Source organism: Neoarius graeffei, chromosome 25 (assembly GCF_027579695.1).
Source record: "Neoarius graeffei isolate fNeoGra1 chromosome 25, fNeoGra1.pri, whole genome shotgun sequence".
NCBI lineage: Eukaryota > Metazoa > Chordata > Actinopteri > Siluriformes > Ariidae > Neoarius > Neoarius graeffei.
This window is the reverse complement of record NC_083593.1, coordinates 15,278,726-15,297,192: the sequence shown is the minus strand read 5'-3', so window position 1 is coordinate 15,297,192 and position 18,467 is coordinate 15,278,726. Positions and strand designations below refer to the sequence as shown.

The 18,467-nt window shown below is 42.7% G+C and overlaps 1 protein-coding gene across 1 annotated transcript in view; it reads right to left on the bottom strand.

Moving 5' to 3' along the window:
- Window positions 1-18,467, bottom strand: part of acads (acyl-CoA dehydrogenase short chain) — a 46,307-nt gene that overhangs the window by 2,143 nt on the left and 25,697 nt on the right. The window contains exons 3-7 of the mRNA XM_060908865.1: window positions 14,670-14,819; window positions 7,711-7,822; window positions 5,857-6,008; window positions 4,811-4,981; window positions 3,669-3,806 (exon numbers count right to left, since the gene is read on the bottom strand). Of these exons, the coding sequence (XP_060764848.1) occupies window positions 3,669-3,806; window positions 4,811-4,981; window positions 5,857-6,008; window positions 7,711-7,822; window positions 14,670-14,819 (723 nt within the window). The remainder of the gene's footprint in view (window positions 1-3,668; window positions 3,807-4,810; window positions 4,982-5,856; window positions 6,009-7,710; window positions 7,823-14,669; window positions 14,820-18,467) is intronic.

Here is an 18,467-nt window from a genome sequence, read left to right as displayed (position 1 = left end):
CATAGGATGGTGTGGGGAGGGGAGGGCAGGGGGGAGTTAAGTGAGTGACCGGTCTGTGGGTAGAAACACCTTGTTGACAAGAAAGGTCAAAGGAAAATTGCCAGGTGTGGATTTCCCAAAAGCATCTGAACACGAAGAGTCTCTTAACTAAGAGAGAGACAGGGTGTTCATTGTGCTGCTCACGCTACCATTTAACAAGGATTTCGTGGTGCGATGCTTATGGGAAACTCGAGACAGATTGGTTCAAGCTGCCAGGAAGTAACTCCGATAAATCACTCTTTACAACTGTGGTGAGCAGAAAAGCATCTCAGCATGCATAAAATCAGCAAACCTCAGGTGGATGGGCTACAAGAGCAGAAGACCACATCTACAGACTGTTGTGTATTTCCCAGATGAGCAATTTCTGAAATACTCAAAACAGCCTTTCTGGTACAAACATCCATGCCATGGTTGAAGTTACAGAGATCACCCATTATTTTTTTTTATTTTCATTCTAATGTTTGATGACATCAACTTAAAACACTTGATCTCACACGGGTATTAAAACACTTGATCTGTATCTGCATGATTTTTTGCACTGCGCTGTTGTTACATGATTGGCTAATTAGATAAATGTGCATGTGTCCTTAATAAAGTGGGCAGTGAGTGTAGATTGGGTGTCCATTAATAAGCTTTCAGTGGTGGAGTGCGTGATGACCACATAAATAACTGAGCAGTAACTCCATTTTAAGAGAAAAAAAAATTTAAAAATTTAAAAAAAAGTGTATGTAATGCCTTATTGTAATGCTTTAAAATGAATATATCTCATTAGTAACAACCAAAATGAATTAAAGCAGGGGGAAAAATAATTCATTATTTGTTATTTTATCATCAAGCACAAAACTATCGATAAATCGCAGCGTCTGGATCCCGGAAAAAGGCAGCCTTGCCCCAGAGCTAATCTCGCATGACGTCACGCGTGGAACCCCGGTTATCTGGGTCATTTCGGTTCATCTGACTCAGTGCTTGTTTACTCGCTGAAACTGGATATTGTTGGATCTTACAAAAATAACGATGGGAAAACGCTGCGTTGTGTTTGGATGTTCAAATCCATATACAACAGGACAGTTCACGAATTTCTGAGAAATAGGACACTAATCTAAAGCAACAGTGGGTGAGGTTTGTGCAAACGAAGCGGGCGAAAAGAAATCTGCCTACTAATAATAAATCTGATTCATCAAGTGTTCACCACCACCAGAACGACCACATGGGAATTATTGGAGCAAAAAAGAAACCCATTTATTTAATAAATGACATTTGTTCTGACATTTGGACAGTGCGTCAATTCTCCCATTATCACACACAGGATTACGAGCAACATTTACACGCTTGCGACATCCGATATCATCATACCTGATGCACTAACAGGAAGAAAAATGCACGCGCGCAATCATTAAATTATTAACTGAAATGTGTTAAATGCTCTCAGATTGCAATATTGCAAGACTTGATTTGTTTTTAGTTTTGTTCAGGAAAACATGATGAAAGGTAACCACTGTGTTCTGCACCCCTCTCTCTCCATCTCATGCACGCTGCAGAAGAAGACTGTCATGAACTGAGTGAACTTGCAGTTTCTTGTCTTGGGGGCTCGAAAAGATGCCATTTACTCCGGAATATCCTTAATCATCATCTGCCCCTTCATCCGACATATAAGAATCCCAATCACTATCAGAATTCTCTCCAAAACGTGATTCCATATCGAGACCGGTCTCACCATTGCTGCGCACATGAACCAAATCAATACCTGAATTGTTACCCGTGTGACGTCACACACCCCTTCGGGATCTTCCGGTTCAGTCTCGGCAGATTCCATGAAAATCGGCTGATCTTATTGATTTGCCATCAATTTATGGCCTTTTGGATCAGCTCTGATTTGAAAACACATGGTCAATCAACATGATTGTTGCTTTGTACACGGAAATAAAGTGCGGTTTAGGGGCATTATTCACTTTAAAAGACATGTTTTGGCATACCTTATGCCATCATATGCCAAAATGTCTTTTTAAAAAAAAAAGCCTTGTTTTTTAAATTTTTCTTTTTGTCATCAGGATCCTAAGGAAACTGTTCTACTCAAAATAATGTCATTTATTTCCTGTCTTATTTGATGCTTTAACTGTATTTCAGTAAAGTTAACTAGCCAACCTCTTCACCCAGACCAAAACAAATAATGCAGTAAACTATCATGTGATAACATGAATGATTTTAGCTGCAGAACTGAGTCTCATACCAAAACACAGCATGTCCAGTTTTAGTAACGGATTAAAAAAAAAAATTTTTTTAAATAAAAAAAAAAATAGGCTCACTGTACAAGATTTCCATATCATATACTTTATATTTATTTTTACATTTAAAACACAGGGCGGCACGGTGGTGTAGTTATAGCGCTGTCGCCGCACAGCAAGAAGGTCCGGGTTCGAGCCCCGTGGCCGGCGAGGGCCTTTCTGTGCGGAGTTTGCATGTTCTCCCCGTGTCCGTGTGGGTTTCCTCCGGGTGCTCCGGTTTCCCCCACAGTCCAAAGACATGCAGGTTAGGTTAACTGGCGACTCTAAATTGACCGTAGGTGTGAATGTGAGAGTGAATGGTTGTGTGTGTCTATGTGTCGGCCCTGTGATGACCTGGCGACTTGCCCAGGGTGTACCCCGCCTTTCACCCGTAGTCAGCTGGGATAGGCTCCAGCTTGCCTGCGACCCTGTAGAACAGGATAAAGCGGCTAGAGATAATGAGATGAGATTTAAAAACACATACTAGTAAGGTTTTTAGAAATATAACCAGATTTATTTATTTTTTAATTGATGAAACATCTATAAAGAAACGCAGTACAACTATGGATGAAATATCCACTAGAAACAACAGAATTCTATGTTTTTTTTTTTTTTTAAGATTTCAATATCTCATCTCATTATCTCTAGCCGCTTTATCCTTCTACAGGGTCGCAGGCAAGCTGGAGCCTATCCCAGCTGACTACGGGCGAAAGGCGGGGTACACCCTGGACAAGTCGCCAGGTCATCGCAGGGCTGACACAGACAACCATTCACACTCACATTCACACCTACGGTCAATTTAGAGTCACCAGTTAACCTAACCTGCATGTCTTTGGACTGTGGGGGAAACCGGAGCACCCGGAGGAAATCCACGCGGACACGGGGAGAACATGCAAACTCCACACAGAAAGGCCCTCGCCGGCCCCGGGGCTTGAACCCAGGACCTTCTTGCTGTGAGGCGACAGCGCTAACCACTACACCACCGTGCTGCCCCCAGATTTCAATATAAAAATGAAAAATATTGTATAAAAATAAAAAAAATCAACAATATCAGTGCTTTTAGGACACCTACTGTGAGTGAAGCTAATTAAAAGCATTTGAATGTGGTGATGTGTTTGCAGTTTAGCCTGGGCTATACCGCCTTTCTTGAGCTAGTTTGCTTTTCAGATAAGTTCATGAATTTCACGTAAACAAAAGTAATGACTTCTACATTTTGCACAAGTAGGAACAGGTTCTTTTTCAGTCCATTCAAGTTGATGCAGCAGCATTATGTTTCATCTGAAAAGTTTGAGCTGCATGGTATTGAATTATCCCCCAAAAGCATTATGACGACATTCAAAAAAAAAAAAACCTTTGTATTTACTAAACCTGTATTGCTTGCAACTTTGCAATTGGTGCTCCGAAGGCCATCCTCTTCTGTGCATAATCAACTGCACAGTCAATAGCTGCTTGTGCAATCCCAAGAGCCTGAGATGCTATACCAATGCGTCCACTGTCCAGGGTTTGCTGTGAAACAGATTACAAAGGCCACTATTAAAAAGGTCCTCATATTATACAACCACTGTACTGAGCAGTAAGTAATATACATTTAGGTACCACCTAAAAGCAGAGCTCCTGATGAGAGTATAAGCAAAAATATTTCCAAGGGCACAAAATCAACCTGAAAATCAAGAGCATTTGAGGGCAACACTGTTGCCTCACATCAAGAAGGTTCTGGGTTTGAGCCCAGCGGCTGACGGGGGGGCCTTTCTGTGTGAAGTTTGCATGTTCTCCTCATGCCTGTGTGGGTTTCCTCCAAGTGATCCGGTTTCCCTTGTTTTTCACTATTCTGTCGATTTCTTTAACTCGATTTGCATCTTTACGCTCGATCACGGAGGCTGCCATCTTTCAACTCTTTGTTTGAAGCGAACTTGCGTACAGCTATCTAACAAGCACGTTCATTGGTTGTTACAGAGCGATGGGCCAATCACGTACCTCGGAATGACGGAATTACTGAAAGTCGGAACGAATAGGATATGAATGCGGATTTTTGAGCGAAAAATCGGAAAAAATTTTTCAAATTTTGAGGTGAAAAAAATCACATCCCTGTCATTCATGAAATATACATTCACCACTCAAAGAAAAAACTTCATATCTTCGCGTGACCATGTAATATCCTCTATGTATTTGATCTTCATTGAAATTTTTGCCATCTTCCCATTCATATGTCAATGTAATAGTCTTTTTCTTATTGAAATTGTCTCAGTTTTGTTTTACACTGTATTATGTTTGACCACAAAGAGTAAACTTCCTTCATTCTGCACTTTGTCTCCCAATTATTGTGTGTCTGAAAGCCAAGTAATTAAAGGCTTGTGTTTTGGACTGCAGTTACTCTGAATATGGCCCTTAACAGTCACTTGGGAACACACATGGGAACCAAAGTGTGGAGACTGTATGTAAAATGGTTAAAAAGGTCATGTACAATACATAAAGTATTACAGACAGACAAATGCTAGTAAGCAAAGTCTCACCATTGCAATCTTGAAGCCCATCCCACGCTGACCCAATAAGTTTGCCAGTGGGATACGACAGTCCTCCAGAATCAGGTTTGCTGTGGATGAGGCTCGGATTCCAAGCTTATCCTCTTTCTTTCCAAGAGATAGGCCTGGATGAGGCATAGGTACCAGGAAGGCACTGATTCCCTGACAATATCGAGCAAAAGAATATCCACTATGAAAAATAAATGTAAACTAATTACATTTGTATTTGGGGAAAAAAAAAAAAAAAAAGTTTCAAATACTTAAAACCAAATTACAAAATTGGCCACATTGTTTCATTGTGTGACACACAGCTTTGTGTTTTCCGTATTTATCCAACGGTCATCCAGTATACACTCATGGGAAAAAGAAAGCACACCAAAATCGGGTCATACAACAGGACAATGATCCCAAGCACACCAGCAAATCAGTGTCTAAATAGCTAAAGAAAAAACAAAAATCAAGGTGTTGGAATGGCCAAGTTAAAGTCCAGACCTCAACTCCATTGAGATGCAGCGGCAGGATCTTGAGAGCTGTGCATAATTAATCATCACTGAAATGAAGCAACATTAAAGAAGAGTGGGGCATTTTTTTTCCCAAAATGATGCAAGACTGAAACTCCTACAGAAAACGTTTACTTCAAGGTATTGACACTAAAAACCCCACCTGGTTTCTGAATGTTGGTGTACATCTTTGGAAAAAGTACTACATATTGAAATCTGTTGCGTTTCTTCTTCTTGTCACCTGAAAACCACACAATCATCATCTAGGCCCTGATAAATAAAAACAGAGAACTGAAGGAGCGTACACTCCCCCCCCCCATGACTGCTATTTTACTATTTAACCACTTATTCCTCATTCCAGAAATAGCTCACATTGCCGATATAATTCAATCGGAAAAGGGACAAGCTAAATCATTTAATACATCAAAAGTTTCATAGTTGAGCCAGTTGGGCCTAAAACAACCAGAAGATTATCCATTTAATTTTCAAGCAAAAAATGGTGGCAAGGTCAAAACGGTAGTGCACAATAGATCGTACCTTATGTTTTAAACTCTTATCTGTTGTGGCAAAGACAACTGCAGCAGATGCATCCCAGCAGTTGGTGATCCAAGCCTTGGTGCCATTCAGCACCCATTCATCTCCCTCCTGATGTGCCAGCGTGGAGGCAGCACCTGCATCACTTCCATTGCCTTTCAGAACAAATAAACTCGCACATCTGATGATATAGTCGGAGATTTTATATATTTTTAGAGAATAAGCATTTTTTTTTTTGACAAATCATCATCTTTAGTGTTCTGCATGATGGCAGGTATGCTCTAACGGCTTCAGCAATCAAAGTTTCTCAGGAAGAATTACAGTAGGGGTTTCCCGTTGCCTTCTACTGGATTAGTTTTTTTTTTTGGACAAATATATATGTATTGATTTTCTTGAATTCAAGTACAAAATAGACACTCTTAAGGACATCACATTCAGTAATACACAAAACAGTACATTAAATTTCTGACAACTATAGATTTTCAGAATAATACAAAACAAATAACAAAAAGCCCCAAAATTCATTAAGGTGACCTAATTAGCAGCCCATTAGCAAAAACTTGACAATACAATGACCAAGTGTTGTACAGTATGACTAGTTCTTTCAAACAAAACAATCAGAACTGAAATCCAGTGAGAACAGAGGGAGGAGATGCAATTTAACTGAAGAAAAAAAAAAAAAATCAACAAAGTTGCAAACAAATTGTTTACAACAGGAAAATCAACAAACCAATGACCAAGTTTTGTTCCTCATGGGAAGATCTACCCAAAACATCAGCTAGAACTGGAATCAGATGAGAAATGAGATAAAATTCTAGTGAGAGGCCTGGAAAATTCGTCACTTTGGCCTAATTACTAAGTCGGTAGCAAAAAATTTGACAACAAAACCAAATCTTGTGCCGAGTGAGGAGTTCTTTCAAACAAAACAATCGGAATGGAAACCCGTGGAGAACTGACAGAGGAGATACGATTTAACTGAATTGTGGACAACAATGGACGCCACGCCATGGCAATAGCTCATCGGCCTTATGGCCAGATGGGCTAATTAGTACAATTTCGCTTTTCCTATGAACATTTATTTCTAAATGTTGCTTTCTTCATTCATTCATTTTCAGTTTAACCTGGTTAGCACCTTGGCAGGTATGGAACTTCGTCCAGAAACACTGGATGAAGGTGGAACTCTACACCAGTCCATTGCCAGGTGCACTGCACATATACATTATTACATTAAGTCAAGTTTATTTTTATAGCGCTTTTAACAATAGACATTGTCGCAAAGCAGCTTTACAGAATTTGAACGACTTTAAACATGAGCTAATTTTATCCCTAATCTATCCCCAATGAGCAAGCCAGTGGTGACAGTGGCAAGGAAAAACTCCCTCAGATGACATGAGGAAGAAACCTTGAGAGGAACCAGACTCAAAAGGGAACCCATCCTCATTTGGGTGATAACAGACAATGTGATAACATTAACAGTTTTAACATGAAGGCAGTTTCGTTGATGTTATAACTCTTCATTGATGGAAACATGAGTGCAAAATTGTTCATGACAACTGCAGTCCTAAACATGAATGACCTAGTTGGAATTTCACGTACCCAGTTGACCTAGCAGCACATACTGCCTCCTCCCCTTTCTACTATTACTACGGTGAAGAACAAGTACTTCTACAGCACATAGCTAGAAAATAGGGAACAGTGGCACACTCAAATTCACCTACTCATTTTGTGATATCAAATCCATCAAGGCACCTAGAAATACTGGGAGTATCAATGCAGTAAGTGAACACCTCATGATACACAAATGACATTCTCCATTAGGACGTTTTATAAAAAGTATAGAAAGACAGAAATATGTACCTGGCTCACTCAAAGCAAAGCAGCCGACTTTTTCCCCAGTGGTAAAGGGAGGTATCCACTGCTGCTTTAGGTCTTCTGTGCCAAACTTCAGAATAGGGCCCAGATATAATGACTGAAACACAGTTAAAATTACAGATTGTTACAGTCGATGCAATTTTATAAATTTGCACCAGACGGTGCAGGCTTTCATGCTGGAAGTGAAATTTCTAATTTATTTGTTAAATATCTTTATTTAAAAAAAATAAAAAACTAGATAGAACTCGATGGGGATGCCTCCACCCAGTAGACTACACGCCTTATTAAGTTGTGATTTGGAGATGGACATTTGACCTCACAGTAATCTTGACCTGGTGAAATTACTTGTATTAGCCTTGGAGATATTGTGTTCACAAGGTTTTTGGACAGACATTTGACCTCACAGTGACCTTGACCTTAGACCTTTTGATCTCAAAATCTAATCAGTTTATCTTTGTCCCCAAATGCACAAATGGTGAAAGCTTGGTGAAATTCCTTTCATCTGCCTTGGAGATATTGTGTTCACAAGGCTTTCAGACAGACATTTGACCTCACAGTGACCTTGGCCTTCGACCTTTTGATCTCAAAATCTAATCAGTTCATGTTTGTCCCAAAGTGCACATATGATGAAAGTTTGGTGAAATTCCTTTCATTAGCCTTTGAGATATCGCGTTCGCAAGGTTTCGGGACGGACACACGCACGGACAGACGGACAACCCGAAAACATAATGCCTCCTGCACCTTATGGCGGCGGAGGCATAAAAATTAATTAGCATACATATTTCATTAGCTTATACTGCTGGACAAGAGAGAACAGCGTATCAATAGTATGTTTGTGTTTAATCAGAGGGGAACCGTCAGGGCCTTCTACGCGTTCAGAGAAGGCCCAACCATATCAGCATTTCAAAGGTTACATTTAATTTCTTTCATTCCTTCATAATTTCATTATAATTATTCTCTTCTAATTTGGCCTCATTTTCTGTCAAATTTGCTTCAGAAATGGAAGGATTACTGTCCTGAAAACATTAACATCGAGTTATCCAATGAGGGTTTTTTGTTTGTTTGTTGTCTCTAGGCAGAGAAGAGTCTAGAGCTGGCTCACTCATTGGTGAGGACTTCATTACCAGGACAGAAGGCCATGGCAGTGTACATTTATGTAGAAAGTGACAGATGAATTAACCAATCAGATTTTGACTTCTAGTGGGAGGAACCAAAAATATATCACCCTAGGCCTTGTCAAAGGCCAACACGAGCTTAACCGCGAGTCGGCGCCATCAGCGCAGCAGTGAACCAACCTTCCAGCCAGAGTACCGTTCATCAGTAGTTTTAGCAAATGCTAATAAAAGCGGTCAAGCCAGTACTATCGAGAGCAAGTAGCACAGGTTAACAGAGAAACTAACATCTGTCTCCAGATTCTTCTTCCACACATGCTCACCACAGTATTTTTCACTTCAACTGAAGTATTCATTCCCCTACGTAATTTACTTAGTTACTTTTAAAATCAACATCGACAGCTACACACAATGGAGTTACCCGGCAGCCTGCCGTTAATCCCTTGCAAAATCCTTTGCCCTGTTGCTTTTCTGGCATGTCTGGCTAAGCTGTTTTGGCCGAGCTGAAGTTCCAGCGCTAATAGTAATGGTTCACCAACTGTGTTTAATATTATTGCTTCCAATAAAAGTAAACTTAGTGTAATTTTGATGCAACACATTTATATAAAAACACTAATGGCCTCATCATGTTCATGTAAACAGTACAATACAATATCTAAAATAGAGATTAATATTAAAAGATCAGATTCAAAACAAAATTAAAGAAAATTTCAAAATGTGGAACACCTGGCCTTTAGCCCAATCATGTTAGTTGGCATATATACAGCATTTATCTGACAAACTATTTTTCTTTTTCTGGGAAAAAGAACATACTCATTCTATCTTTGAACTGAAGCAGAAACAGTTCCAAGAAACCTCACCTCTATTTTTAACAAAATATTAGCAAATATTGTAAACGTTTTGGGATCTGAGGAGACCAATTGCTGTAGTTTTGAAAGAGAAATGTTGTCCCATTCTTGCCTAATATACAATTTCAGTTGCTCAGCAGTTCGGGGTCTCCTTTGTCGTATTTTGTACTTCATAATGCACCAAATGTTTTAAATGGGAGACAGGTCTGGACTGCAGGCAGGCCAGTTTAGCACCTGGACATGCTTGCTATGGAGCCATGCAGTTTTAATATGTGCAGAAAGCAGTTTGGCATTGTCTTGGTAAAAGAAGGAAGGCCTTCCCTGAAAAAGATTGTCTGGATGGCAGCATATTGCTCTTAAATGTGTGTGTGTATATATGTGTATATAAAAAAAAAAAATCTCCTTCTCACCCCCGGCGGGGGGGTGGTATCCATGTCATCCTCAAGCTCGGGTCCTCTACCAGAGGCCTGGGAGTTTGAGGGTTCTGCGCAGTATCTTCGATGTTCCTAGGACTGCGCTCTTCTGGACTGAGGCTTCAGATGTTGTTCCTGGGATTTGCTGGAGCCACTCTCCCAGTTTGGGGGTTACTGCCCCAAGTGCCCCCACTACCACGGGGACCACGCAACCCTTGACCTTCCACATCCGTTCCAGCTGCTCTTTCAACCCTTGATACTTCTCAAGTTTCTCATGTTCCTTCTTCCTGATGTTGGCGTCAGCTGGGATCGCCACATCTATCACCACCACCCTCTTCTGTTCTTTGTCCACCACCACTATGTCCGGTTGGTTAGCCAGGATCTGTTTGTCAGTCTGGAAGCTGAAGTCCCACAGAATCTTGGCCCTGTTGTTCTCAGCCACCTTCTGTGGTATGGCCCATTGGGACTTGGGTACTTCTATTCCATACTGGTTGCAGATGTTCCTGTATACTATCCCAGCCACTTGGTTGTGCCTCTCCATGTACGCTGATCCAGCTAGCATCTTACACCCTGCTACTATGTGCTGGACTGTTTCAGGGGCTTCTTTGCACAGTCTGCATCTTGGGTCTGATCTACTCTGGTAGATCCTGGCCTCTATGGCTCTTGTGCTTATGGCCTGTTCTTGTGCTGCCATGATTAATGCCTCTGTGCTGTCTGTCAGTCCTGCATTATCCAGCCACTGGTAGGATTTCTTGATATCAGCCACTTCCTCTATCTGACGGTGGTACATGCCATGTAGGGGTTTGTCTCTCCAGGTTGTCTGTTCCTCCTCCTCCTCTGCACTCTCATCAGGGTTCTGCTGCCTGAGACATTCACTTAGCAGTTCATCCTTTGGGGCCATCTTTCTGATGTATTCTCGGATTTTCGATGTTTCATCCTGGACCGTGGTCTTGACGCTCACTAGCCCTCGGCCTCCCTCTTTCCGCTTAGTGTATAGTCTCAGGGTGCTGGACTTGGGGTGGAACCCTCCATGCATGGTGAGGAGCTTTCTAGTCTTGATATCTGTGGCTTCTATCTCCTCCTTTGGCCAGTTTATGATACCAGCGGGGTATCTGATGACTGGTAGTGCGTACATGTTGATGGCTCGGACCTTGTTTTTACCATTCAGCTGACTTTTCAGGACCTGCCTTACTCTCTGGAGGTATTTGGCTGTGGTTGACTTCCTTGTGGCCTCTTCATGGTTTCCATTAGCCTGTGGGATGCCAAGGTACTTGTAGCTGTCTTGGATATCACCTATGTTGCCCTCTGGTAGGTCAATCCCTTCAGTCCGGATCATCTTGCCTCTCTTTGAGACCATCCGGCCACACTTGTCCAATCCGAATGACATCCCTATGTCATCACTGTAGATCCGGGTGGTGTGGATCAGCGAGTCTATTTCTCGCTCGTTCCTGGCATACAGCTTGATGTCATCCATGTAGAGCAGGTGGCTGATTGTTGCCCCACTACGGAATCGGTACCCGTAGCCGCTCTTCGTGATGATCTGACTGAGGGGGTTCAGGCCTATGCAGAACAGCAGTGGTGATAGCGCATCTCCTTGGTATATGCCGCACTTGATGTTGACTTGGGCAATGGGTTTTGAGTTGGCCTCTAGGGTTGTCTTCCACATTTCCATTGAGTTCTGTATGAAGGTCCTTAGGTTCCTGTTGATCTTATACAGTTCCAGACATTCCAGTATCCATGTGTGTGGCATTGAGTCGTAGGCTTTCTTGTAGTCAATCCAGGCAGTGCACAGGTTGGTCTGTCTCTTCTTACAGTCTCGGGCGACTGTTCTATCGGCCAGTAGCTGGTGCTTGGCTCCTCTGGTGTTACTGCCAATTCCTTTCTGTGCCTCGCTCATGTATTGAGCCACATGCTTAATCATTTTTGCCACAATGATGCCCGACAGGGCCTTCCATGTTGTGCAGAGACAGGTAATTGGCCGGTAGTTGGATGGGATGGGTCCCTTCTGGGGGTCCTTCATGATTAGGACTGTCCTGCCTTGGGTTAGCCATTCTGGGTGGGTTCCATCCCTCAGCAGCTGGTTCATCTGTGCTGCTAGGCGTTCATGGAGTGCAGTTAGCTTCTTCAGCCAGTACGTATGGATCATATCGGGGCCTGGTGCTGTCCAGCTCTTCATCTTTGACACTCTTTCTTGGACGTCTGCCATTGAGATGGTTACTGGTTCTTGTTCTGGGAGGTTGCTGTGGTCAGCTCTTAGGTCCACTAACCATTGGGCATCGGTGTTGTGTGATGCCTTTCTTTCCCATATGTCTTTCCAGTATTTTTCCACCTCAGCTCTTGGTGGGTCTGACCGGTTGTTGTTCCCCTGCCATTGAGAGTACACCTTGGCTGGTTCAGTGGAGAACAGCTTGTTTATTCTCCTGGCCTCTCCTTCCTTGGTGTATCTCCTCAACCGGGTGGCCAGAGCTGTTAGTCGCTGTTTGGCAGTTTCGAGTGCCTCTGGTATGGAGAGTGAGTTGTACTTCCTGGGCGCCCCTTTATTCACCATGTTCCCTTTCTGTAGTTCAGCTAGCTGGCTAACTTCTCTCCTTGCTGCCTTTATCTTGGCCTCTAATCGTCTCTTCCATGGTGGATACTGTTTGTTATGTCCCGAGCCCACCTTGTGTCCAAGCATCTCCATGATTACTGTTGCTGTACTGTGTATCAGCTTGTTGGTTTCAGTGATGGTTCTTGTGGAGATTGTCTTCAGAGCAGCATTCACATCTACTAGTAGATCTTCTGAAGGTACTTGGCAACTCAGCTTCGGTATTCGTCGGGGGCTCCAGGTTTCCAGTTGGGTCACGATCTTCCTTCTCAGGAAGCTCAGCAGCTCTTGTGTTGAGGCTGTTAGCTGTTGGGGCTTGGTACCCAATCTCTGGTTGTGGGGATGATGACATCTCCCCGCTGACCTGTCTTCCTGGCTCCCCCTTGCCGTAGCATCGTTGTTGTATTTCATTAATCTCTAGTTGTGATAGCAGATTTCAATTATGGATGTTGGAACACTGGCTAATAGCTGTTTCTTTGTTAGCCTTGATTGTGGGTTTCGAAGTATCCAATGGGCCCACATTCTCTGCATGTATCCCCTCTCTCTGGGATTGCTTGTATAGTAGCATTCCAGCAAATCCGTATTTTCTGTCCTCGTCCATCGATGTCTTGTTCCTGTAGCCCATTTCTCATCAGTTTGCCCTGGTTCCCTTGCAACTGACGCAGACCTTGTTGACCCGGGCGACGTCTGAGCCGGTATGACTCTTTCAGTTATGTTTTCACTCATTCCTGAGGTAGGCTGATATATCATGAGGGGTTTTTGCCTAAGGACCCTTACTGGATGATGTTTTGCCCCGACCGGGATTCGAACCCCGATCTCCTGCGTCGTAGTCAGTGAGCATTACCACTGTACTATCCAGCTGAGATATATTATATATATATATGTGTGTGTGTGTGTGTGTATATATATATCTCATTCAGCATTAATGATACCTTCCCAGATGTACAAGCTACCCATGTCATGTGCACTAATGCACCCTCATACCATCACAGATGCTGGCTTTTGAACTGTGCACTGATAAGCCGGATGGTCCCTCTCCTCTTTCACCTGGAGGACATGGTGTCCATAATTTTTAAAATAAAAATTTCTACTTTTGATTTGTCAGACGTTGGGACAGTTTTCCACTTGGCTTCAGTCCATCGTAAAAGAGCTCGGACCCAGAGGTGGTGGCGGTGTTTCTGAATATTGTTTATATCTGGTTTTAAGTTGCATTTATGGATGCAGTAATGAACCGTTTTCACAGACGATGGTTTTCTGAAATGTTCCTGAGCCCATACAGTGATTTCCACTACAGACGTCTGTCTGCTTTTAATGCAGTGTCTCCTGAGGGCCTGAAAATCACAAGCATCCAATGCCAGTTTTCAGCCTTGTCTCTTGCATACAGAGATTTCTCCAGATTCTCTGAATCTTTTAATTTATGTCCCATAGATGATGTGATCCCCAAATTCTTTGCAATTTTACATTGAGGAACATTATTCTTAAATTGTTGCCCTGTTTGCCCACACAGTCTTTCACAGAGCAGTGAACCCCTCCTCATCTTTACTTCTGAGAGACTCCGCCTCTCTGGAATGCTCTTTTTTTTTTTTTATACCCAATCATGTTACTGACCTGTTGTCAATTAACCAAAATGGGTGGGGTTTTTTTTAAGCATTACACAATTTTTTTTTCAGTCTTCTGTTGCTCTTGTTCCAACTTTTGTAAAATGTGTTGTTGACATCAAATTCAAAATGACTATTTTTCAAAAAGAATAAAATTTCTCAGTTTCAACATTTGATGTGATGCCTTTGGACTATTTTCAATGAAACAGCCTATAAGGTTTCCATGATATGCACACGTACAAAGATTTGCAAGTTTGTAAAGAAAGAAAGAGAGAGAGGATATGTATGGATACAGATATGACAAACAGATAATCAACCTAATTTGGAAAAATGTTTTGGCACCTTGACACTAGGCCAATGGCTTCCAAACATTTTTCAGTCTGACTCACATTATTGACACTGACAATGACCCCAGTGGATGCACAGCCTCTGCTTATCTCTTCAACAGCCAGGCTATAGGCCAAATAATCCATTCCAGCTCCCCCAAGATTTTCTGGTACCTCCATGGCCATCACACCCATTGCTCCAAGTTCCTGAATCTGCAAACCATTATAAATGAAGCATACATTAGAAGAATAACATGCAGAAATGTGACCAGATTTGCTTCGCCAATAGCACCACTAATTATAAGCAAAAACAGAAAAACAACCTAACCCATCTAAATTACAGAAACACCGATCAGCCATAACATTAAAACTACCTGCCTAAGATTGTGTGGGTCCCCCTTGGACTGCCAAAAGTCCTCTGAAGGTGGGCTGTGGTATCTGGCTCCAAGACATTAGCAGGATCAGATTAGAACAAATACTTTAATAATCCCGATGGGAAATTGAGTACATCTGCAGTTACTCACACTCAAGTAGAGAAAAGAAATTGCAAAATTAAACAGATGTCAAATGTAATAGAAATATGAAAATTGCATTATGTTTGATCGGTTGTGTACATAATTCTCTCATAAAAGGATAGTGTGTATAGCAGTGTAGAAATTATTGTATAGTTATGATGGTTAAATGCAGCAGAGTTATTACACACTGAATTATTGCACATTTTCAGTAATTAACTCAAATTATGATTATTGCACATAAATCAGCCACATGGAAGGAAAATAGCCATGTAGATGGACTAAAGAAAGTTATTGCACAGTTATTGTTACAATTATTGCACAAAAGTAGTACAGTGGTGACTATGGTACATAGAAGTTATTACAAAAATATTGCACATTGAGTGAGGTAATGAATAGTTACTGTATAGTATGTAAATTCTTGAACCTAGGTACAATGTAGGGCGGCACGGTGGTGTAGTGGTTAGCGCTGTCGCCTCACAGCAAGAAGGTCCTGGGTTCGAGCCCCGGGGCCAGCGAGGGCCTTTCTGTGTGGAGTTTGCATGTTCTCCCCGTGTCCGCGTGGGTTTCCTCCGGGTGCTCCGGTTTCCCCCACAGTCCAAAGACATGCAGGTTAGGTTAACTGGTGACTCTAAATTGACCGTAGGTGTGAATGTGAGTGTGAATGGTTGTCTGTGTCTATGTGTCAGCCCTGTGATGACCTGGCGACTTGTCCAGGGTGTACCCCGCCTTTCGCCCGTAGTCAGCTGGGATAGGCTCCAGCTTGCCTGCAACCCTGTAGAAGGATAAAGCGGCTAGAGATAATGAGATGAGATACAATGTAGATGGATGTAGTACAATGGGATTATGACACGGGTGCAGCATTGAATAGTCCATTGTCTACTGAGTATCTGAGTCTCTGAGGGAGGAGGAGGAAGAAAAGTTTAATGGCCACAAGTAGGAATGACCTTCTGTGGTGCATCTTGGGGAAATGAGTCTTTCATTGAAAGTACTCCTTTGATTGGCCAGCATGTTATGGAGTGGGTGGGAGACATTGTCCAAGACAATACACAGTTTAGCCAGCATCTTCCTCTCAGACACTGCCTTCAGAGAGTCCAGCTCCACTCCCACAATGTCACTGGCCTAGCAGTCAGAGTATTTCTGAAGATAGCAGGGTTCTGTCTGACTAAGTCCATGGTGTAGTGGATGGACAGGAAGGGAGGGAGGACTGTCCCCTGTGGTGCCCCAACCTGTGGTGCCCCAACCTGTGGTGATCCTTTCAGTCCTGAAAGTCGTGAGGTGGGGTCTCCATGAATTGGACTTGTTTGCACATCCCACAGATGTGATCAGCTTGAGATCTGGGAAATCTGGAAGTCAGGTCAACACCGTGAACTACAACCCCGATTCCAAAAAAGTTGGGACAAAGTACAAATTGTAAATAAAAACAGAATGCAATAATTTACAAATCTCAAAAACTGATATTGTATTCACAATAGAACATAGACAGCATATCAAATGTCGAAAGTGAGACATTTTGAAATTTCATGCCAAATATTGGCTCATTTGAAATTTCATGACAGCAACACATCTCAAAAAAGTTGGGATAGGGGCAATAATGGCCCTTTTCCACTACCCTTTTTCAGCTCACTTCAGCCCGACACGGCTCACGTTTCGACTACCAAAAAACAGCACGACTCAGCTCACTTCAGCCCTGCTTAGCACCCAAAACTCGCACGGTTTTGGAGTGGGGCTGAAGCGAGCCAAACCGAGCTGAGTGAGGCTGGGGGCGTGAGCAGACACTCCCCTGTGCACTGATTGGTGAGGAGGAGTGTCCTCACATGCCCACACACGCCCCGCGAGCACGCTGGGATCTGTAAACACCGTAAACCCGGAAGAAGGAGAATTACGAATTACGAGAATTATGAAGCCTTATGCGCCTCGCCTCATCTATACGCTCTTGCCAGTATCTGTTGGCGTTGTCGGTGACAACAAGCCACAGCACCAAGATCAACAACACTAATGACTCCATGTCCTCCATGTTTATTGTTTACTATCCGGGTTGTGAGACTACCGCTTAAAAGGTCACTGATGTCACTGTTTGCGCCGCCTAACGACATCACCTGATGTCCACCCACTTTTGCTAACTCCACCCAATGTGTCCACCCACTTCCAGCCAGCACGGTTCAGCGCGGTTGTAGTCGAAATGCAACTCCAACAGCCCCGCTCAGCTCCACTCAGCCCAACTCAGCACGGCACGACTCAGCCGCGTTGGTAGTGGAAAAGCGGCATAAGAGGCTGGAAAAGTTAAAGGTACAAAAAAGGAACAACTGGAGGACCAAATTGCAACTCATTAGGTCAATTGGCAATAGGTCATTAACATGACTGGGTATAAAAAGAGCATCTTGGAGTGGCAGCGGCTCTTAGAAGTAAAGATGGGAAGATGATCACCAATCCTCCTAATTCTGCACCGACAAATAGTGGAGCAATATCAGAAAGGAGTTTGACAGTGTAAAATTGCAAAGAGTTTGAACATATCATCTACAGTGCATAATATCATCAAAAGATTCAGAGAACCTGGAAGAATCTCTGTGTGAAAGGGTCAAGGCTGGAAAACCATACTGGGTGCCCGTGATCTTCGGGCCCTTAGATGGCACTGCATCACATACAGGCATGCTTCTGTATTGGAAATCACAAAATGGGCTCAGGAATATTTCCAGAGAACATTATCTGTGAACACAATTCACCGTGCCATCTGCCGTTGCCAGCTAAAACTCTATAGTTCAAAGAAGAAGCCATGTCTAAACATGATCCAGAAGCGCAGATGTCTTCTCTGGGCCAAGGCTCATTTAAAATGGACTGTGGCAAAGTGGAAAACTGTTCTGTAGTCAGACGAATCAAAATTTGAAGTTCTTTATGGAAATCAGGGACGCTGTGTCATTCGGACTAAAGAGGAGAAGGACGACCCAAGTTGTCATCAGCGTTCAGTTCAGAAGCCTGCATCTCTGATGGTATGGGGTTGCATTAGTGCATGTGGCATAAGCAGCTTACACATCTGGAAAGACACCATCAATGCTGAAAGGTATATCCAGGTTCTAGTGCAACATATCCTCCCATCTAGACGACATCTCTTTCAGGGAAGACCTTGCATTTTCCAACATGACAATGCCAAACCACATACTGCATCAATTACAGCATCATGGCTGCATAGAAGGGTCCAGGTACTGAACTGGCCAGCCTGCAGTCCAGATCTTTCACCCATAGAAAACATTTGGTGCACCATAAAACGGAAGATACAACAAAAAAGACCCAAGACAGTTGAGCAACTAGAATCCTACATTAGACAAGAATGGGGTAATATTCCTATCCCTAA